Genomic DNA, 24248 nt, shown 5'->3' with positions numbered 1-24248 from the left:
AGGTGGAAGCAGCACTTCAATGAACACCTGAACGGTGCTAAGAGCGCAGGCAGTGGATGAGTGGCTGCCAAGCAAAGCTATGCTAAAGGTGTCAGGGTTAGATTCCCGGTCGGTTCAAGATCTTTTCGTAATGGAAATTTCGTTGATTTCCGTGGACATAGAATATCATCGTAACTCTCGGCTCCGTAATGCGTTCGGGCGCTTGAGCCTTTTAAATAAAGAATTAAGTAAAAAAAATCATCGTAACTGCCACACGATATACGAGTTCGAAAATGGCAACTTTGGTAAAGAAAACTCTCAGTTCACAACTGTAGAAGTGCTCATAAGAACACTAAGCTGAGAAGCAGGCTCTGTCCCACTGATGGTGTAATGTCAAAAAGAAGAAGAAGAATAAATAGAATCCAACCAACAAGCTCGCATTTTGAGGAAAGTTTAGAATCCAACTGTAATATTGCACCGAAACATCAATGACGCAATGACACAAGCACTCGAACAACAAACAATTATGACTATTTTATTTTTGCTTAACATAAGCCTCGCACCTTTGACATCATCAGGATACACGCGAAGAAGATGATTTTTTTGCACAGGTTAATAGGCACAATATTGGAAACAAAGCAGCTTTTAGAGGAGTAGAAGATTAGCGATAAGTTGGAGTGCGAGAACTTCAGAGTGATCATCAATCTAAATGACGCCTACGCCTACGTAGTACGAATTACTATCCCATATCATCTCTCATCACCTGCCGCCAGTAGAATTCCAGCTTGTAGGAAGTTAACAAGCTGACTTCGACGACAGCCGATTGGTAAATGCCGTGATTACCAGGCCTTGTAACGACTGAGTGAATGGATAGCGGAAATTTCAGAGACCACATGTCCGGAAAGAGAGACTAAACAGGAGCCGAAAAAAACCAATAGCAATTAGGAAATATACCGTAAAGTACCGTAATTCAGCGCAGTTAACGAATAAAACATTTCAAATGCTTAATTAAAAATTAGTCTTGCATCAACAAAAAAGCTTTATGGGTGGATCGCTAGCAAATCTATTTTAGATTATGGCAAAAATATAAACTAGACTGTATTCACACGTTACAATTGTGATTTTTTTGAAATAGTTCACTCGTTGAAATTGCCTAATTCCGCACATTTTTTTAACGCTTTTCCATATTCCGCGCAGAAGAATGCCTAATTTCGCGCACTTGCAAAACAATCAAATTAACATTAATTTTGTATAAGGCAGCATCCATTCATTACGTAACGCTGAAATTGAACATTTTCAACCCCCTACCCCCCTCCACAACACTTTTTGTATGAAAAAAAAGTAAAGTTTTGTATGATCCGTAACGCAGACTTTTTTATAATTTTTTGACTATCACATGAAATAAGGATAAACATTTGTTATAGTCTTTTCCTGAGACGAGACTCGCGAAGATGGTCTTCTTATTCTGTCATTGCTGAGTTTTTTACTTATTCCTCTGTATTTGTATCAATCATGCGCAAACCCTCACATGAACATCCCAGCAAATATGCAATTGCGATTGCATCACACCGAAACATAAAAAGCCTTTGAAGTGAAATTTTATGCCAGAAAAAGTTGCAGACATTTGAAATAACTATAGTCTTGTGTTTAGATTTATCAGCAGCTTTGGAAAAACTGCTCCGAACACTGAGGATTTTATAACAGTTTATTCAGTTTATTTGTATTCAAACAATACTTTTCAATTTTTTCAGCATTTGGACGTTTCGCGACTGCGGAGACGTTGATATTTTTTCCTTTTCCTTGTCAGCTTTGGGGTTGCATGTTATTCCAGAAGAAATTTCAAAAAAATAGGCGGTTTGGCGAAATCGCCCCGACTACCGCTACACACTTAAATTATTTTACCGTAATCCGTGAATTTCACCGCAATCTCAACAGCTGATCAGTCCGGTAAAATAAAACACCGTAATTACGTCGAAATTCAACGGATTGCGGTAAAATTTTACCGAAAACTGTAAAAAATTACCGTACTCCGTTAATTTATTTCACCGAAATTTTCAGCTGTTGGTATTACGTTGAATTTTACGGATTCCTGTAAAATAATTTAAGTCTGTATATTCGTATTCTGCACTGTTCATGCAATAACAAATGTTTATGGACCTTGGTTTTGGACAAACTTTTCCTCCCACCATGAATGACCACGTGGTTTCTGAATGGCCGCTAGTTTTCCTGTAAGTAGGCTTTCCCGATATTCCGGTTGTTTGCGAAACGTATTTATGCATGAAAATACTTCCTCAGATAAATATTCAGCTGTGAAGACCAATATAGCATGTTTTACTAGTTTGTTGTTCTGTAAATAGCAGTGCGCTGAATTAGGGACTTATGAAAAATGACGTGCCCTAATGCCGCGCAATACTTTTTGGGATAAATCTCAATAATTATGCTAATATTTGATAAGATTTCATAGAAGCATCATGAAACACATCTGTAGCAAGTAGTTTCATAGAATATTGCATAAATAACGAAACATTTTCAATATAGAAATCACGTTTGTTTGTGTCCTACAGTCTTAGCACGGACGCTAAGGAAATTGAAAAAATGGCGTCTACTCAGACGGGCCTCCACTGATTATTTTTCTACGTCGCGAAAAATTGCTCTATTTGCTTTTATTTGTGATTCAAACTTATTCTAAATCAAAGTAGCATCAAATGGCGTTAAAAGTTGCTGCAGTATTGATGTGTATTTCCATATGTAAATAATTTTGTATGAAATGCGCGGAATTAGGCAATGCGCTGAATTAGGGCACTTTACGGTACCACACAACAACAATCAATTTTTTGTAAGACTTTCTAGATAATCCGACCTGGCATTTCACTGAAGGGCACCTTTGATGGGGATGTCCCCTTACATTACGCCAGGTATTTTGCCTAAAGTTTCCCGATGTTAGATACCTCCGAAGAATTTTCCTAGAAATGTCATCCAGGAATTCTTCCACGAATTTTCCTAGCATTACTTCCAATATTTTCGTGCAGAACTTCCTAGAGAATTCGTTCAGAACATGCACCAGAGATTCTTCCTGAAATTTCTTGGGGAAAATACTGAGTAGACACACTAAACAAAGTTATACAGAATTGAGTACGACTCACACAAAATCAAGCTCTTCTGGAGTATAATTTGTGTAATATTTACACATGCCGAAAAATCCTACGCAAGTTTCTTTTTCTGTTTCATAAATTTTATGACATACAGGAATGATCGATATTGTCAGTCATCTCTGAATGCTAACTTTGTTTTAGAGTGAATTTATCCAAAAAATCTTCCAACAGATTTTACCATAAATTCTTTTGGCGTGGAAGATATGGAATGGATTTCCATCTAAATTCTGGATCAGAATTTCATGAAGATTTATATTTATTTATTAATTAGATTAATTTCGTTATCAAGGAGAAGGAGGAAATGACAAGGAAATATATCTGAAATAATCTGAGAAATTCTCGACTATTTTTTTTTTGTACGTTAAGCATAATGTCCGAAGTATTGCGCTGTATAGAGCACATCGGATGATGTGCAATACAGTGCAATATTTTCGACATTATGTACAGAACGTACAGAAAAGGCACCGCTAGTAAAAAAGCAGAAGGTGCTTTTCGGTTTAGTGATAGAGCGACTATACCTGATAAACTCCTGGAGGGATCTCTTTTATTACTCTTGATCAATCTTGGAGTACACTCTGTATAAATTGCTGGAATATTCGTTGAACAAAAAACTATCGCCTAAGCCCTAGGATAACATTCTGCTGGATTTTCTGGAGGAATCCCTTAAACAACTAGAATGCAATCTTTGGAGATTTGTTTTAAAGAAACAATCTGAGGATTTATTGGAAGATAATTGTAGCACTGGTACAAACCACAAATGAACATTGAGAAGAATCAATGGAAAATTTATTTGAGAACTTACTCGAGAAGAATTTGCCAGTGGGATCACACTGAACAAAACATAACAAAATCATTGGAGGAAATTCCTTGAATAACTTTATTAGGAATAAGCGGACAAATTTATCCTGAATGAATTTATGTACAGTTAACTCTCCCTTACTCGATATTCCGTATCTCGATATCGAGTTAGAGAACCATAGTAAAAGTTGGTTTTCATGGCTAACTCGATAGTCCCTTGGATCGCAGTTGCATTGGTTTCAGTCACTCGATACCTCCCTAACTCGATGGTCCCTTCAATATCGAGTAAGGTAGAGTTAACTGTATGATTATTTTTTTTTAAACATCTCATGGCGAAATCTCTGGAGTAAATACTCGAGGAATCGGTGAAAAAATCTGGAAGAGTAGCTGGAATATTTGGAATTGAGAAAATCCCAGACGAATTTAAAGAACTGTGAAAACGGCTTGAAAAATTACTGGAAAGTACGAACCCCTGAATGATTTTTTGTGGGATCTATTGGAAAACAATCGAAACGAATTTTTTTAAAGATCTTAAAATGTACTTTAGTGAGAATGTCAGTAAAGAATTCCAGTAGGAATCTTTGGATGGTATCTTATGGTAATATCAGAAGAATACGATGAAAAAACTGTGGACAGTTCTGTAATAATTTATACCCTGAGAGAATTACTGGGCGTATTTTTGGAGCAAACCCTGAAATTCCTGAAGGAATCAGGGAAGGAAAAGAACAGAATCGTTTCAGCTTTGATAAATCTCTGGAAACAATTCTGAACAAATTTCTGCGAGAGTTATCGGGAAACAATACCAGGAGAATTTGAATGTTTTTATGAATAAATCAATGTCAGACACCCTGAAAAACCTGTAGAGGATTCGCGTAGGAATCTTTTGAGACTCATCCCATCGTGTTATACACAGCATGAGTGTGATGGTGCTACCGATTTCGGAGAGTGCGATCACTATTGATATAATCTATCGAAGTATTGCAGAATTTCTTGACTATTTACAAGGCAATTCCTATAGAACTCCCACAGATAGTTCCTGAAAAATGATTTGATCAAATTCCTGATGATATTTGATCAAATTCCTGATGATATTTGATCAAATTCCTGATGATATTTGAGGCATCATTCATAAAAATATTCAGAGCACATCTTGACGGTCTTTTTTTCCGGTTTGTTGAAGAAGTTCCAGTGAAATATTTGACGGAGTTTTTGTGCGATTAAACATTTTTCAAAAATCTTCAGTTTCTTTTGCAAATATTTGCTTTTAGGATCACTTCAGTGCAAAGAATAAAAAACTACATAAATTAACAGAAATTTGGCTGTTCATCAGTTTGTTACCTAGGAAATTAGAACAACCTCACTGATTGTACAAGCAGTTTGGTCTGTTGAATAATAATACAAATTAACCCAAATTAATGATCCCGAAGAGAGAGCTTATAGTAGGTTTCTTTTTAGAGACTTGGTCTCTATTTTAATGCAAGTCTCTGAAAAGTATATGTTTAATGGGAGGTCTTTTAAGTCTCTATTTTAACAAAAGGATCTCTGCATTGAATCCTAATGCAAAATTTCACAGACTCCTGAGAAACCTTCATAGACTAAGTTCAACAGGCTCTTTAAGAATTTTGTCTCAGATTTCCCGAGAAAAAGCTTAAGGAATTATCATAAAGATTTTATTTAAATTTTTTTCAGGTCTCCTACAGGGATCTCTCCAGGAATTCTTCTAGAGATTTCTCTACCAGTTTTCCCAGAAATTCTTTCAGAGAATTCTCAAAGGATGCCTAGAAGAATGTTCTCCAGGAAAAGCTTTCGAACTCCAAAGCTACTACAATTTGTCTTTGCTACTACCTCCAGTAATTTGCTCATGTATTATTTTCCAAAACTATCCTATAATTTCCAGCAGATATTTTTTTCACTAATCTTTCAAATGAATTCTCCAGTTATTACTCTAGAAGATCTTCCTAAGATTTCTATAAAATTTCTCCTGAGGAAATCCTCGAAGGTTAATTTCAGAGTTTTTGAATAAAAATTAGGGTTTTTTTTAAGAAACCCTGCAAGAACTCCTCCGCATGTTCATGTGGATTGTGGATTCTTTCAAGAATCCCATGCAATTTTAAAAGTTTAATTAAGTTTCCACACCAGCTAATACCACCATAGACAATAATCCCTGCGATCATTCCTACACAAGCTTCTATAGAAATTCTGTCCATTGTTTTTCGTGAAATTCTTTTAAAAAACCCTGCCAAATAGTATCCCGAGATTCAATTGATTTTTTTTAGATTGTCTTAGACTACTATCTAGGAAATCTCCCTAAAATTCCCTCAAGAGTCCAGGCGTTTTTCAGAGATCATTGTCCATACAGAGTGACTTCAAAGCTTCCACTAGTTTTCTATGAGATTACTTTAGGATTTTCTTTAAAAGTGCCTCACGGATTTATTTTTCAGAATAATTTCCCTGGGAACATTCCTAGCAAAATATCTTCCAATCTGAAAGTATTACTGTAACAGGAGCAATTTCTGCAGAAACCTTAGAACCTTGCAATTGCTAAAGGTATTTTTAGAGAAATCTTCAGTTGCAATCTTATATAATTTTCCATAGACAGTTTTATAGGAAATCCCTAATAATTCTTGTCGGCATTCCTGGAGAAGTTTTTGATAAACATTTAGAAGATGTCCGGAAACCTTGCAGAATATCTCAGGGAAATAAATGGATTATTCACTGGAAAATATCTTATAGGAATTCCCTTTTTGGGCTTCTCCTTGGGTAAATGCAGGTTGTGAATTCTTGGTGTGTCCAAAACAAGATTCTTGGAGAAATTCTTTATGAAAATTCGTCAAACACCTCTAGAAATTTCCGGAAATATATCTAAACATTTTATCTGATATTTCAGATCAAACTCTTATCTCATGGCTCTAATTAGGTTTCGTTATGTTTTCTTGATTCTTGTTTAGTCTCTTTTCGGCCACTTAGTCTTCTGGTAACGACTGGCATGACAATGAGGGGATTAAACAAAGAGGAGTCAGTAAAAAAAAAACTACACGCAGAGAAATGATTTTTTAAATCAATAATATTCTGTATTGAAATCAACAGAAAAAATTATCATTTCTCGGTTAACAATATATTTTTTTGAATTCAACAACAAAACCTTGTTGTTTCAAAAAAATATTTTTTTGTTTCTAGAATCAGTCGTCAACACGAACAAAAATTATTTTTTTGAATTCATAATAAATATATTTGTTAATACAGTATTTTATGTTGAAACACATTTTTTATTTCATTTGAAATGATCATAAATAAAAAGACTATTTTCTCTCCATTTGGGTTTTATTTACATCTGATTTAGAAATAATTACCAGATGAGTTATTGCCTTCCTATGAATTCTGATTAATAACATTACTCTAGCCATTTCTGCATTTTGTAGACGCAGTCAGCAAGTAATTTGCAGTGCACCGTTCACGAGTGATGGATTCAGAATTACTTTCTCTTACCACTGGTGATGCGGTTGAATAACAATCTGTGGAAATCTTATGATACATAGAAAAATACAATTATCATTCCTTTTTTTAAAACATTTCATCCGTTTATTTATACCTGGTGAAATTCTCCAAACATTCAATCTATGCATGCAATTCGTCCGGTCAACCAGAAATGGCGGCGGTATCAATTCTTCAATTTCCTTCCGTTCCAGGATTTTCAGAATTTCAAAATAGTATTGATTTTTTAGAGAGAAACAATCGAACAATGCGTATAAGTTGGTTATCAGATAGTTACATGGAAACAAGACAATTTCTTACCCAGAAGACAATTGATAATTTCTTCAGAGAGTCCAAAACTCAGCAAAAAAATCACCGTCTTTAACTTCCTCAACTTCCATAACCAAAACTTCTTCTGTTGAATCCATTTTGAGTTTTGTTTGAAATCATGGAAATGGCGTCTGACAAGCCGTGCGTACATAATAGCGAAAACAAAACATACACACTAGGGTGCGGCTTATTTTTCAAAAGTTCTCAAAACCAAAAATTCGTATGCTCTACTGAAATCTAATCACATTGAAAGAGAAACCTCAAAATATGAGCCAAAAATATTAACATTTAGAGGTGGCGCAAGCGTCTTGAAGGTGAATTTTCAAGTCATGAAAAATGACCGTCAGTGAAATAAACATAACTTTGTAATTTTTCAACCGATTTTAAAACTTTTAGCATAAATACCTTCAAAATTGAATTTGTAAAAACTTTGTAGAACATAAAATTTGTCTAAAATCAAAACTAGTCTTAGTTAAAAATACTTTTATCCAAATTTTTCCTCATTTTACTAAAAAATCATTTTTGTTTGACCATAACTTCATAACTACTCAATCGATTCCGAATCTTTTTTCATGTTTTTGAAGCAAATTTATTTGTTTTTAAATTGTTCATACAACACATTTTTCTAAAAAATGGTTTTGACTTAGTTATTCAACAAAAACTACCCAAAAACATGATTTTTGAATGAAAAAATCAAATTTTTATTGATTATTTAAGTTTTTTCGCCGGAAATTGCATTTTTTCTATTAAACTTAAATTTATAAAGCATCTTGCCTTAATTACGAGTTTAATTGTGCATACATATTTTCACATACGCAAATATAATTTTGTTGCGGAATTATTTAAAAATTGTTTCAAAGTCATTCACAATCGATGAACAAATGAGAAAAACCAGTTTCAGCTTCAGAGATAATATTTAACTGGCAAAAAAATACAATAAACTGGCATTTTTCGTTAAAAAATCATGTTTTTGTTCAGTTTTTGATGAAAAACTTGGTCAAGACATTTTTTTAGTGAAATGTGATGTATGAAAGGTTTGAAACAAATTGAATTAGCTTTAAAATCATGTAAAAAGATTTGGAATCGGTTGAGTATTCATGAAGTTATGGTCAAACAAAATTGAAATGTTTAGAAAAATAAGGAAAAAATTTGAATAAATTACTTGTAACTAAAACTATTTTTGATTTTAGACAAATTTGATGTTCTATAGAGTTTTTATAAATTTAATTTTGAAGGTATTGATGCTAAAAGTTTTAAAATCGGTTGAAAAATAACAAAGTTATGTTTACTTAACTGAAAGTCATTTTTCATAACCTGAAAATTTGCCTTCAAGACGCTTGCGCCACCTCTAAATTTTAATATTTTTGGCTCAGATTTTGAGGTTACTTTTTTAATGTGATTAGAATTCAGTAGAGCATACGAATTTTTGGTTTTGAGAACTTTTGAAAAATAAGCCGCACCCTAATACACACTCATATAATAAATATGTATGTGTGTAAGTAATAGAATTTTTTGAAACCAAAAAACTTTTTTGAAAACGAAACAGATTATGCCAACAATCAAAAAAATATTTTATTGAATCTACGCAACTTATGTTCCCATCAGTTTGGTGTAAAAACAACATTTTTGGATCAACAAAATTTATTATTTGTATTCAACAAAAATAATTAAAATTTTTAAAAAATATTTCAATAATATTTATTTTTGAAACAAAAAGGTCTGTTTTCTCTGCGTGTAGTTCTGATAAAATCTACTTTGAAGTTTTCAGGAAATTTTCATTCTATACAAACTGTATGGGAGTCAAAAAAAACAAGCCAGTATTCTCAGAATTACGTTATTTCTTCTGTGCAGCGGAAAAGTTACCTGAATATATCGTTGGAACGCTTGGAAACAGTAAAAATTCAACCCAAACCCGACCAAAATGTCACTTACACCAATTTGCGTTTGAGCCCCTCAAATAAATTTCCCCTTTAAATTTCCAGGCTGGGATTCCATAGGGTTGATTTTTTCTTAGCTTCACTGTGCAAAAAATATTTGCCAACATTTGTCCTACCCATGGATTCAAACGTGGACGAGCCTCTGGTTGAAATGATTCTGAATATAATTGATATCAAAATAGTTTTTTCTGCATGTGGTATTTCTCGTAATTTTACCTTAAGTTTATATATGTCCGCTTATAAATTGTCCAAATGTACTCTACTATGTCTGATCAACGTATTAAAGGACTTGAGCAAACAATTAGAGCATTCAAATTCAGTTTTGAATGTTATATCTCGAAAACTTATTCATATAGACTCAAGTCAAAAAAGTAAACAAACTTACTTTATCGATCCTACGTGTTTCGCAGACAAAATTCTACACGTTTCGCTCTGAACCAACTCGATTTTTCACTTTTAGAACGTTTAATTTCCAATTTACAAAACGACGAAAGTAAGATTTTCAACTTTCGCAACCTAACCACTACTTTCGCCGCCCCGCTGTATGGAGAGACAAAGTGACTTAACCACGAATCAAAACAAAACACAACTTGAGTCGATTTTACACTGGTAGAAAAACGTCGCAAGTAACTGAATGAAACGGCTTATCATTTTGTCATAAAATTCTTGTGTGAAATAAAAGGAACTCCATAGTTTTTGAACGCGAGCTCATTGTATGCAAAATTTGAGCAATGTACACGTCGAAAAAATGTTAAAAAGGTGATTCATTTTAAAACAGTTTTAGAAGACAGGTTGTGATTGTTCTGAATTAATTTTCTCAAAACCGTTTGGAAGTTACTTACGTCGATTTGAAAAAGTAATCGAGATATGTTCAAATTTTGATAGATGTACGAACGGGATTATCACAAAAGGCCGAATCACAAAAGGCTGAATCACAGAAGGCCGAATCACAAAAGGCCGAATACATTCTAGCCTACCACAAAAGGCCGAATGCACAGAAGGCCGAATCACAAAAGGCCGAATCACAGAAGGCCTAATCACAGAAGGCCGAATCACACAAGGCCGAATCACAGAAGGCCGAGTTAAAGTTACAAACCTAAAGAATGAAGCTTGGATATAACAAGAACAAGTCCATGCTTTGTTAAATGCAGTCATGTCAGTAAACAGCGCAAAATTTACATGCGGCGAGGCCGCATTGAGGATAAAGGAACTGAGGCGGCAGAAGGCCGTATAGCATCTATTCGGTGTTATGCAAACAGCAAATCCCCGGTATAATGCAAACAATGCCCGGAATAATGCAAACAGAGGATGTTTTTCAATTTTTAGGTCCGACGAGCGATAGCGAGTTCGGACAGCAAGCGTTTGCCCGGGATAATGCCAACATAGTCTTTCACGAAACAAGCAGGATAATGATTGCTGAGATAGGGTATAACAAGTGTTTGAGTGATCATGAGAATACTAAGTTTACTAAGAATATTTTTCATCGTACACTGCCCGTTCGATTCTGACTCGGCTTCAATTTGGCGACACGGAAATCCATGTACACGAAAAAATGAATCATTATCAGTCACAAATCTTGTCAATCTCAATGTTTCTGTGGGCCTTCTTAAGGCTTAACATATTCAAAATAGGTAAATTTAATTACTGTTACGGTGATAAAAGATATAATAAAAACAACCGTTAAATTTTGAAACGGTTCAATTTAGGCAACATGAATTTTTTTGGCATGTTGCCAAAATCGAACAGGCACTGTATAACCACAGACAAACAGACGTAACACTTAGAACAAATCTCGATCAAAATCATAGTCACGAGGACATGTACGCCCAATGCTCAAATCAGCGTGTTTGGCCGACGGGCCAACAGATGGCGGTAGTGTGTAAATGTCAAACACGAACACAAACGAAGCAAGCGCTGCGGGTGGCGGATTGGCCACCTAACATATTTTTGAATCGACCGTTAAAAAGGTGGTCGATGGACAATGATGAGAGTGTGACGTCTGTTTGTCTGTGGTATAACCTTCCAGTTTTCACGAGGTTTCTACACTTATGTTGTACAAAATACAACAGCTCCAATTATAGAATTTTTTTTGGGTGTGTAAGCTAAGAATAGACCAGCTGACAAACCCAAAAAACACTAACGATATTTTAGCTGAACAAACTGTTATTCAGCTAGTAATGTTACTTGTGCATCTTGTCCCGCCTTACCCTACTGTAAAAATGCTCATAATATTGTAGAAAAATGTACTGAATGTTTTTGTGATTCGGCCTTCTGTGATTCAGCTTCAGCCTTCTGTGATTCGACCTTTTGTGATTCGGCCTTTTGTGATTTGGCCTTCTGTGATTCGGCCTTCTGTGATTCGGCCTTCTGTGATTCGGCCTTATGTGATTCGGCCTTATGTGATTCGGTCTTTTGTATGTTTCGGCCTTTTGTGTTTTCAGCCTTCTGTGATTCGGCCTTTTGTGGTAGACCCGTACGAACATGGGATTTGGCGAATTTTAGAAACAAATTCAATAGTTTTTCATTAATCCAAAGATAAATGGAATTGGAGACATTTTATGAATGTCAAATAATAGATGACACCTATGACCTTTAATATGAGTAAAGTATTTTAAATTCAATATTTTATTCAATAGTTTTTTACTAAATTCATGTGAAAACAATGCCCTGTACGAAGTTGGGCCATTGTAGTTAAGTTAGTGTTAGCAAAACGCTAAAATCTAAAAAAATCCCTCATTTCTAAGAGCTAAATAATTCCTTCATTCATAGTCCTACCTTCCGTCGCCAGTTAAATATTCCTAAAACGATATACCAAACGAATTTGTAGATAAACACTGCATTCTGAACTTACCTCCTCTGTTCGGTGCTCGGATTCCGATTGTGGTTCCGTCGCTTCCGATATCCGCACTTGTTGTGCATTTTCCTCGCTGGTGGTCAGTCTTATTTCCGAACTGTTTTCGCCGCTCTCGCCAGTTGCTGGTTGTTCATTCACCTTGATGATATTTTTTGCACTCTGCTTACTCTTTTGCGGTCTACCAACCTTACGGCGAACAGCGTTGGTTTTAGTAGGCTCGTTCGCAACGCGCAAGAGTACATTCTCAAGCGCAGGAGGTGGTTCCGGATGGACGTTTTCATTCTCGGAGAAGCCAGCGAAGTTTGGTTCGTTACTATCTGAAGCTGCGCCAGGAACACCCTCTAGTGAGCGATTGGACGCGTCGGATGTTTGCTGCTGATCATTGCCTGCAGGGGCTGTCCTGACCTTTTCAGAAATCTCCTTATAATTTTTCAAATTGGGTTTTGGTTTGGCTTTACGTTCGGCGATACCTTCTATGGTCGCCCGATCGGCGTCGGACAAAATCTGCAGATATTTACCTATTTCGATCCTTCTTAGTACAATGTTGAATGTTTTAAGGGCAACTGTCTTCGGTTCTACTGATTTCCCTTTTGAATGCTCCGGTGATTGAGGATGTTTCGTGCTGGCATACAGTTTCCGTTTTTGTGCAGTTGTTAGAGGTTTGAACCCAGTCGATTTCTTAGAGGGGGGTTTTGGCTTAACGAAAGTTTTTTCGACAGTCTCAAAATAGGTTGTGGTGGCCGGATCGCTGGGTTTTGGGCGACGACCTCTTTTCGTTGGAATTATTGTTTTCCTATGTTCGACAACGACGGCTGTTGTCTTCGGCTGCTCACGGAACGACTGAATTGCCTCTGCCAGAGATTCTGACACCTTATCATCCATATCGGGAGATGGTTCCTGTTGTGAAGCTGGAAGTTCGTTCTGCAACCGGGATATGAGCGCGTCTTCGTTCTCTCTTAGGAAGCGTCGTTTGGCAGAATCGGTGAACTGTGACGGTGGCGTAAGTGGCCGCTCTGGTGAACCGTGTGGGTCCTGAGCGGTTCCGTTGAAACTTACAGGAGGAGGAGGAAGTTCTACCAATCGATCTGCCGAGTCTTCCACGTTGCTTATGTCCATTGTCTCGCAGATGGTCTCGTTTGTCTGTTGGGTTAACAGCTGCGTTTCAGGTATCTCAATAGGTGGTAGTACTTTTTCCGGAGACTGTGATTGTTCCTTTTGATTCTCCTCTTGTTCCTCCTCTTCCTCGTCATCTTCCTCATCCCAATCGGTTATGATATCCACCAGCTGTAGATTGGTTTTGTTTTCTTTGGCACACGTTGCAGGAGGGGCCAAGCCGCCATTGTTTCGATCATGTTCTTGTTGCCGAGAGATCGTTGTTTCGTACCACCGCATAGGAGCTTCGTCGACTACATTGATTAGTGGCGATGGTGGCCGCTCGGGGATGTCGAACACTTGCTTCTCAGTGGCTCCAACTAGTTCTTTATAATTTTCCTGGATCTCCTTGGGATCGCATTCCGCTCCGTCATCGCTGTACACCTCGTCTACGACTTGGTAGTCGTCATCACTCGAATTCGAACTATCATCATCGGATGAACTGGAGTAGTGGGCTTCGGGTATGGAAGGTGCCGGTGAAATCTCCCGTTCCTGAACCAATTGTTGGGAGAAGGATACACGAAGCGAAACACGTCTGTTTTGGGAAGATGCATCAGCATCCTTGAGAATACTCTTTCGCATGATGCTTGCCTCGCCGTTTTGATGAGATACACTTGATACCGGTGGCTGTTCCTCTTCTATTGGTCCACTCTCATCGGATGTCATGTTTTCATTATCGTTGGAAGCGTTTGCCATATCGGTATGCAGTTTGTTGAAGGTATCAGTCAGCTTTCGAGGTTGTATATGATGCGCAACTTTGGGAGACTCGTTAGGTACTTTAACAGGACTAGGAGTTTCCGGTATTATCATATCGGGAGCGTCCGGGCCAGGTTCTACCGGTGTGCCAATGATAACTACTTTCTGTGGAGTGCTTGGCGGAGGAGCTTGTGAACAAGGTGCTAAGACATTCTGTGTTGCTGGAACGATCGATTCATTGGGTAAGATTGAGGATAATGGAATCGGATTGGCCACCGGTTGTGGTGCTACAGCTGGCTGTGATGCCTCGGCGGGTGACGCGTTACTCTCAATGATTGGCGATATCGATGTCGTGAAGGCGGATATACGACTCAAGGTACCATTAGTATCCGGTTTGGGTGTGCTCGATGTGATCTGCTTGAGCAACTCACATTTGGCCGTGTTGGTTCTGTGGTATTGGTTGAGCAACGCTTGCCGGCCAAGGTCTGCCTTAGCACTAGGAGATTTGCCAAAGGGTATTGGTGATGCCGCTCTCAAATTAACAACGTTGACTACCGCGGGAGGTTCAGTGTTAGGAGCTGAAGCCATTACTTCGACCGGAACGTTTCCATTTTGCACCGGTGCTGCACTAGTAGTCGCAATCGGATCCGCTTGCGATGAGGCTGGTTGATCAGCTACTTGAGGCGATTCCGGCAGCGGATTCGGTTCGGATGAGTCCATGTCAAAGTTGAAGGTGGGTTTCGGCTAAAATGATATTAGGAAGGTGTCAGAATCTGAAACCGGAGATTTTGTTTGTGAATAGATTTCATACCATATTGGCTGCCACTTGTTCGAAAATGTTGTGCAACCGAACACGGCCTGCACCTCCCCGCTTCTTCTTGAGATACTCTGCAAGTTTGGCTCCATTGGATGAGTTGAATATGCTATCCTCGAGCAGATTGTCAATGTCTGACAATCGAATCGGTTCTCTGGAAGGAATATAGAAAGAAAATATGATTGCGCGAGAATTGAAGAGGTGGCGTTAACAATCAGTATTATATCATGATAGGTATCGCGAATTAAATGATTTCAATATTGCTATAGTACTTTCGGAATTGAGAGCCAAGCTGACAGTAAAGCTTTTTGCAATGACTGAACTATCATACATCATAAGAGAACAATGAGCAAACTAGAATAACCCAACCATCAATGGATGCTCCAATGGATGGTGTTTTTAAAGATGTTTTTCATACGATAGACTCTCTTTTTAAACAAACATTCAAATCATAACTGAATCACTTCACTCTTCTATAACATATTATAGTTTCCTCAACGTCGAAAAGCTTCAGATCAATCAGGGAACAGAATCGATCAAGTTTGATCCTTGCCAGTGGTTTCGTCAAAAAATTCGCGATCATCGATTCAGTTGAACAATAGCAAACTTCCATGACGTCGGATGATATCAATTTCTCCACAAAGTTGAATCGAGTATCGATGTGTTTCTTTCGTCGACTTGCTCCTGTGGAGGACAGCATGGCGATGCAACTTTTGTTGTCTTCGTTCATCATCACGGGTTTTACGACATCTTCACTGACATCGTGCATCTGCATCATTATCCATACAAGTTCCTGACTAGCCTCCGAGAGGGTTACGTACTCCACTTCCGTTGAAGACAAACTGACGCATTGCTGTTTCCTTGCAGCCCAGCTTGGATATGTACCCGGAGTTGGATTTGCGGTCAACCTTGTCATCGGCCCAGTCGGCATGGACGATACCTTCAAGATCACCAGATCCGAGCTGCTACTTCAGAAGAGCCATCGCAGTAATGAACCGCAAGGTTCTCTTTGCTTCGACTCAATCGGCTTCAGAGGGCTTGCGCTTACCTTGCGCCTCAGCATGGCCGCCGCAATCGCAATATCAGGGTCCATGGGTATTTTTGATGGCTTTGCTTCGACCATCTTACGGATGTATGCCGATTGATTCCAAAAGAAATTGCCCTCTCCACTTGAATGCATAGGTACTTGTTATCGTCTCCTAGGCTCGTTAGCTTGAAAATTTTCGACAGGTAGCGACCCACTCGTATTCATCATTGTCCTTACTTGCTACGTGCAGATCATCGACATACAGTAAAACGAACGACATTCTTCCATCGACCTTCCAGATGCAGAGACAAGGATCTGCTTCGGATTGCTTGTATCCTAACTGCTTCAGTTTATCCGATAACTTCTGGTTCCAGATACGCCCGCTTGTTTCAGCCCGTAGAGACTACGCTTCAGCAGGCATACCTCCTCCTGAGAGCCAGTTTGGTAACCCTTGGATTACTTCGGTCCCCGTTAGGTCCTTGGTCCTTGGTTGAGTCTTGGCATCAAATAACAGGTATCTTCCCATCTAGACTGATGATTGATTCTTTCGTTCCGACTCTCCGTTCTGCTGCGGCGTATGGATGGCGCTGAATGTCCTCTTGGCGACCAAAACATTTTTCGATTTTGGTCTGCCGATCGTGGTCTTCATCTCTCGCACGTGCTGCCTGTTATATTTGGTCGCTTCTGATTTGCATCGCAGAAAATACACCAAAGAATATCGTGTGAAGTCGTCCGTGATGACCAATGAATACCGACACCCACCTGGAGTTGTTGTGTTCATCGGTTTGCGCAGATCCGTATGCACCAGGTCGAGATCAACCATCCATGAATCTGAGCTGCTAGGGGAAAAGCACTAATATTCGACCTACAAGAATTCTGTGCCAGATTTCGGATTTCCATACAAAGTAGGCCTAAATCGTATGAATGGGTCGAAAATTAGCATTTTCGTCAAGATTACTACGAACCACCTTGGCCTAGGTTGCTTCGATTCATTTCTCTTCGGGTCTGCTTTCCCGCCCGATTTATTCACAAAAAACATGGCTTACTTAGTTTCTAAAATGGGTTCAGTTCTTCATCCCGAAAAATGTGACTAAAACGCCTAATAAAACTCAACAAATTGGTTGCTTTTTGGATAATAGTATTTAAAGGTAAGGTTAGTTAACCCGTATAGGCCTGAGTGAAAGAAAAATTACTAAAAATCTCACCGCTTAGCGAGTACTCAACGGATTTAAATTATTTTTTGTCAGTACACTGGCACACATATCTAGTTTCTAAAAGTGGTCAAAGGATTTCGGAAATGTTCATGTGGCCGGAGTTATTGCAGTGGATCACTGGGTCAGGTCGGGTGACAAGGGTTCTGTTCTTCTGTACCCCTGGAGATAGGCAATTTTCAAGTCACTGATAATTTCCAGAACCGGCCATTATGTGGCCACTATATCAAGGAGTTTTAAGAAAAACGCATCAGCGTGAACCTTCTGATAATCGATTAAATTGAATAATTATGTCAACTGCATTTGATTGATCCTATAAATGACCATTTTCGGGTCCCCAAGATGCCTCAAATTTATGATAAAGTGCACAATTTGTATCTTTACATATGTGTCAAGCTTATGGGAACGCATTTTAGTGAACTATTATGTTCGATCTACACTTATAGTGAATTAAAACGGTTTAATACCTAACAAATCTAGAGCCGGTTTTTCAGGGAATTAAATCCGAGTGGCCGCATCTGGTACACTCTAAACGGTGCAAAACTATTTATTTATAATGTAGAATATCCGATCTTACTGATTTCTGCAAATTAAAATGATTGCAATTGGAAATAAACAAAGATAACTTTGCATGTCCCAAAAAATCGCCTTTTTCTACCCGACTTGACCCAGTAACCCACCGCAATAACTCCGGCTACATGGGTATTCCCGAGTTCCTCTGGCCACTTCTAGAAACTAGATATGTGGGCCAGTATACTGACAAAAAATTATTTGAATCCGTTAAGTATTCGCTGAGTGGTAAGGGTTTTAGTATTTTTGCTTTCACTCAGGCCTATACGGGTTAATAATGGTCAGTAAAGGTAAGTTTAGAATCTATTATAAACCTAAATCTCCAATCTTATTGCACTTCTTAACCGTTTGATATCTTAAACCTCTTAGACAGACAGTAATCAGTGGTGTATAAAATGCTTATTTAATTAGATAACATTTTTTGAAATTTATTAAAGGAAGCTTTTGCTACATTATTTATCAATTTCTATATGAAATGAAACTCACATCGTTAGCATAAATAATAATTTGATGATGTTTAAGCACATATGAAATATCGTTAGCTAACAATATGAATAACAATGGACCTAAATGTGAACCTTGGGGAACTCCTGATGTAACGTAAACAAGTTTAGACTTTTTCCCCTCAAATCTTACTATTTGTTGGCGAAATATTAAATATGATTTGTGGTAACGACCACAATGTATAATGAATCTAAAAGCCACGCGCGCTGCGGAGCAAACGAACTATCCTCGTCCGAGGTATAAGAGCGACTGCCTGAAAGCATCACTAGGCATTCGGAAGGATGTCGATCGGGAAGACATAAAGTAGTTTATAACGAATGTTAATCAAGACTCTACCACATGATTCAATCCAGTTGACCATTCTCATTGCATTTCCCATTTTATGGAGCTTGAACATCCACAAAGGAATGTGTAATTTGTCAAATGCCTTACTAAAGTCGATGTAAAGTGTTTCAACGTGGTTTCCTCTATCCATTGCATTCGAAGTGTAATTTACAAATTCCGAAAGGTAGAACGACCTTTAAAGAAACCATGTTGTACATTCGTTATTCTATGTTTTGTTTGGCTAAACACATCTTTATTTTTAATTGATTAATTGATTCAGTTTAGGAATGGATGACATAATAGCAATTCCACGATCATTTAGAACATAATTTTTTTACCAGACTTGTAGATGGACATGAGAAATGACCTTATCCATTCTTTTGGAAATCTGCCTTTTCAAGTGATATGTAGAATAGCCAAAATAATGGTGCTGTCAGTAAATTGTTTTTTCAGTTGAACAGGTGGGATTCCATCTGGCCCTGATCCTTTGGTGGAATCTAAATTCTTCAGTCCTCTTAAAATGTCTAGTACCAGTACAGTCGAATTTCGTTCGTTGCACTATCTTTAAGTGGGCTACTTTTAATTGGGCTCCCGTTAGTTGGGCTATAGCCCACTTAAAACGAAGGCAAACGTTATTTTCTGACACTACACGCAATTTATCAATGTTGGTAGCTCTGTTTTTCTTTTGTTCTACGTTATTTGACAGCTCGAAACTCAGCCCGATTAGCGAAAGTCTTTCACTAATATCGAATTCGTTTTTGAACCCAGGTTGGAACTGGCGCATCCCGTTCTGAATCACAGTTTCAACCCCAACCCGATTCAGGTTCGACCGAACTACAATTTGCTTGACGTTTGTTTGTTTATGGGTTGATCACCGACCCAGTTCCTAAAAACGAAAACGACATAAGTGGGCTACAGGTTTAGTGCAACGAACGAAAGTTGACTGTATTGGACTAACACCAAATTGATTGTATTTAATTTGTTTTACCGGCATATCGGTTTATTTTGCTCGAAGTAAGAGGCTGCATGGAGAAGAAAGCAGTGAATACTAGATTGATAGATCCGGTAGGGGAACGGCAAGAGATATAGAGCTTAGTTATTATTATTATTATTTTTATTAAGGAGATTTTCAGCCCTATGGTAGAGCTTAGTGACATTTGAACACATGAACACTCGTCATACACAGTTTGTTTTTGTTTTCCTTGCACGCTTTCCAGACTCATCAAAATGCATATGGAAATATTATACAATTTGAAAAATTTACACTCGGATTCTGGGTGTTTTTCGAGACAGAGTGCATATTGTTTTCCTCTAAGGTTCACAACCACATCTACACTAGGGCACCCATACCATTGAGCGTGATAACCACCTTGGTCACGTAAATACAACGGCACCGCTCAAACGTCAAATCTAGCGTAACATTTGAAAAGGGCCTATCTGCTAAACGTAAACATTGAGAAATTCTCAATTGAAGATTCCGTACCATATTTATAATTCCTGTTTTAAACCCATTCGCATTTTTACTAGTTTCATACCTGTGTTCGACACCCATTAAAGTCTGTTGCGTGGCCCATTATGTTTCTAATCTCAAATAACACAACAACTCGTAAAAATTGTTGAATTCAAACATCATCGGCAGATAGGCCCTTTTATGAATCTTCAAACCAGTTAGGCCCTTTCAGTTAGGCCCTTTGATTAAACATGGTTTCAGTTAGGCCCTTTTATATTTTGCTAATTTTATTGATTTTTGAATTGGTTTGCATAAATCTTGAACAAAATTTAGCGAATATGTGAAAAAACACCTTATAATAGCTAAATATTGGAAATTTTCGGTTGAAGATTCAGTACCATATTGATTATTCCTATTTCAAACCCATTCGCTTTTTACTAGTTTCATACGTTTTTCGGGATTTCTAGAACCCTTCTACCTCCTCTGTCACGCTTTTCCAATACCCTATTCATGCACTGTCACATTTTCGTACATCCCCCCATTGGAGGAGGCCCCAATTGATGGACTTTATTTTTAGGATAATCCCTTGTGTTCGACACTTATAATGGTCTATTACGTGGCTCACAACGATTTGAATTTCAAATAGCACAACAACTTGTAAAAATAGTTCAATTCAAACATCATCCGCAGATAGGCCCTTTTACGAATTTTCAAACCAGTTAGGCCCTTTTTGAATTTGCTAATTTTATTGATTATTGAAGTGATTTGCATAATTCTTCGACAACATTTAATGATTATGTGAGAAAACAACACAATATCATACAAGCTAAATATTGGAAACTATTCTATACAAAATCAGCAACATATTGATTATTGATATTTCAAACCCATTCACTTTTTTTTACTAGTTTTATACTTGTGTTAGACACTCATTATGGTTTATTACGTGGCCCAGAACGTTAGTAATCGCAAATAGCATAACGACTCGTGAAAATGGTTGCATTCAAATATCATCAGCAGATAGGCCCTTTAATGAATCTTCAAACCAGTAAGGCCCTTTCAGTTAGGCCCTTCGATTGGACATGGTTTCTGTTAGGCCCCTCCAGTTAGGCCCTTTTATTAAACATAGTTCCAGTTAGGCCCTCTTGGAATTTGTTGATTTTATTGCTTATTGTGATTTTCATAGTTCTTAAATAAAATAAAGCGAGAGAAAAACAATGTAATAGCTAAATGTTGGATATTCTCGGTTGAAGGTTCAGTACCTTATTGATTATATCTATTTCAAACCCATTCACTTTTTTACTTGTTTTATACTTGAGGGCCTTCCTTAGCCGAGCAGTTTAAGTCCGCGGCTACAAAGCAAAGCCATTCTGAAGGTATCTGAGTGGGAATGGAACTCAGATACCTTCAGAATGGCTCGGTCCAGGTTTTTTCGTAATGGAAAATTCCTTTACTTTCCTGAATATAGAGTACCTGCGTACTTGTCACACGATATACGAATGCGAAAATGGCAACTTGTCAAAGAAAGCTCTCAGTTTATAACTGTGGAAGTACTCATTGAACACAAAGCTTAGAAGCAGGCTCTGTCCCAGTGAGGACGTAATGCCAAGGAGAAGTATAAGATGAATTCTTGCAGGGCTGTTACAAAAACAAACGAATTTGTTTTTGTGAAAATCGCGACTTTTGGAACTCGATCCACAACTAGAGGCAACAAATAAAAATTATTCAAATTTTTTTATGTAATTGATTTTTTTTTGTCAGGATAAAAAATCAGTTTTTCAACTAACTTCGCATTAAGATTATGATAAAACTAGTAAAAAAGAGAATGGGCTTGAAATAGGAATCAATATAGTACTGAATCTTCAATAAAGAATTTTTGTTAATCAATGTTGATTTTCTCACATACCTAATCGATTGATTTTGTTCTAAAACTTTGAAAATCACTTCAATAATCAATAAAATTAACAAATTCCAAGAGGGCCTAACTGGAACTAAGTTTAATAAAAGGGCCTAACTGGAGGGGCCTAACTGGAGGGGCCTAACTGGAGGGGCCTTACTGAAATTATGTTCAAGCAAAGGGCCTAACTGAAAGGGCCTAACTGGTTTGCAGTCTCGTAAAAGGGCCTATCTGCCGATGATGTTTGAATTCAACCATTTTCACGAGTTGTTTTGTTATTTAAGATTTAAAACGTTATGGGCCACCTAGTAGACTATTATGAGTGTCGAACACAAGTATAAAACTAGTAAATAGGAGAAAGGGTTTGAAATATGAATAATCAATATAATACTGAATCTTCAATAAAGAATTTTCAATATTCAATGTTGATTTTCTCACATAATCGATTGATTTTGTTCTAAAACTTTGAAAATCTATTCAATAATCAAAAAAATTAACAAATTCCAAGAGGGCCTAACTGGAACTACGTTAAATAAAAGGGCCTAACTGGAGGGGCCTAACTGAAACCATGTTCAATGAAAGAGCCTAATTGAAAGGGCCTAACTGGTTTGAAGACTCGTAAAAGGGCCTATCTGCCGATGATGTTTGAATTCAACATTTTTTACTAGTTTTTATGTTATGTTAGATTTAAAACGTTACGTGGCCCAGTAATAGACTATGAGTGTCGAACAAAAGTTTAAAACTATTAGATAGCAATGAGTTTAAAATAGTAACAATCAATATGTTACAGAATCTTCAATCGAGAATTTTTCAATTTTTACGTTATGCTGATAGACTCTTTTCAAATATTTCACTAGGTTCCATTATGTGAGAAAAACACTATACAATGGCCAAATATTGAAAAATATGGAGGAAAATTAAAAATGCACGGAAGGGCCAATCTGATTTTGATGGACATTTTCAGTTAGGCCCTTTTATGACCAGTTAGGCCCTCTTAGTTTTATCATTTTCAGATAGGCCCTTTTAAATTTGAATAAAATTACCATTAATAATGCATTTTGCATGCCCGTAAGAGTATGTAGGAGTAATTTACGTAAAAAATGATACGAATAATGAATAATCAAGTTTGTTTACATTTTGCAGTTAGGCCCTTTTCAAATGTTACGCTAGAAATATTGAACTCGTGCATCGGTCCATTGAGCATCTCATATGGTATACGCCCTCTTCTCTCGCCGTTCCTTAACGGCGCCTATCCATCTAGTACTCATTACTGTCTTCTCCATGCTTCCTTCTACTTCGAGCAAAATAGACTGATATGCCAATAAAACAAATTAAATATAATTATCACAGTCGATGTCCTTGCAAGCCAAATAAATTATATTAACAATACAGGTCACTCTCATTTATTTCAGGCGACATTTTTTTGTGATTGTGCCGCCACACATGGCAAACGTATCGCAACTTATTCACTCTGAACATTAGAACTCATCAAAGTGACACTTTATCATATCAAGCGGAACATATCTAAAGTACCAGGCTCATCCTAAGAGAAAAAAAGAACAGGAGATCCAGAAATCATGGGACAATATTATGCTGAACACGACAGTATATGCAGCATATAAGGCGAAGTAGGCCGTCATTGAAATTTGTACTGGCGATGATTGTGCATAAATCGTCTAACGATTGCGAATTAAAGAAAATCACTTGGTGTTGCCCTGGCATAGCTGAAAAAGAATCAGCATACCTTCAGGGGCCTTCCTTAGCCGAGTGGTTAGCGTCCGCGGCTACTATAAGCAAAGCCACCTGGAGGTGTCTGGATTCAATTCCCGGTCGGTCCAGGATCTTTTCGGAATGGAAATTTCCTTCACTTCCCTGGGCATAGAGTATAATCGTACCTGCCACACGATATACGAATGCGAAAATGGCAAATTTGGCAAAGAAAGCTCTCAGTTAATAACTGTGGAAGTTCTCACAAGAACATTAAGCTGAGAAGCAGGCTCTGTTCCAGTAAGGACGTTAATGCCAAGAAGAAGAAGATACTTTCTGCATGTAATTGCAAGTAGTGATACTTTTCTGGATCAA

At 37.5% G+C, this 24248-nt stretch overlaps 1 protein-coding gene across 3 annotated transcripts in view; it reads right to left on the bottom strand.

The window, feature by feature from the left end:
• The window catches only part of LOC5567522, a 39508-nt gene that overhangs the window by 3591 nt on the left and 11669 nt on the right, over window positions 1–24248 (bottom strand). For all 3 annotated transcript variants that reach the window (XR_002502630.1, XM_021854814.1, XM_021854815.1), the window contains 2 exons: window positions 15181–15337; window positions 12519–15113 (listed from right to left, as the gene is read on the bottom strand). Coding sequence is in view for 2 of the 3 variants with exons in the window: in XM_021854814.1 (XP_021710506.1) it covers window positions 12519–15113; window positions 15181–15337 (2752 nt within the window). In the remaining variant the exon portion in view is untranslated. The remainder of the gene's footprint in view (window positions 1–12518; window positions 15114–15180; window positions 15338–24248) is intronic.

This window comes from Aedes aegypti, chromosome 3 (genome assembly GCF_002204515.2).
Source record: "Aedes aegypti strain LVP_AGWG chromosome 3, AaegL5.0 Primary Assembly, whole genome shotgun sequence".
In the NCBI taxonomy this organism is placed as follows: Eukaryota; Metazoa; Arthropoda; class Insecta; order Diptera; family Culicidae; genus Aedes; species Aedes aegypti.
Note: the sequence above shows the minus strand (reverse complement) of the source record. Positions and strands in the feature narration are given on the sequence as shown.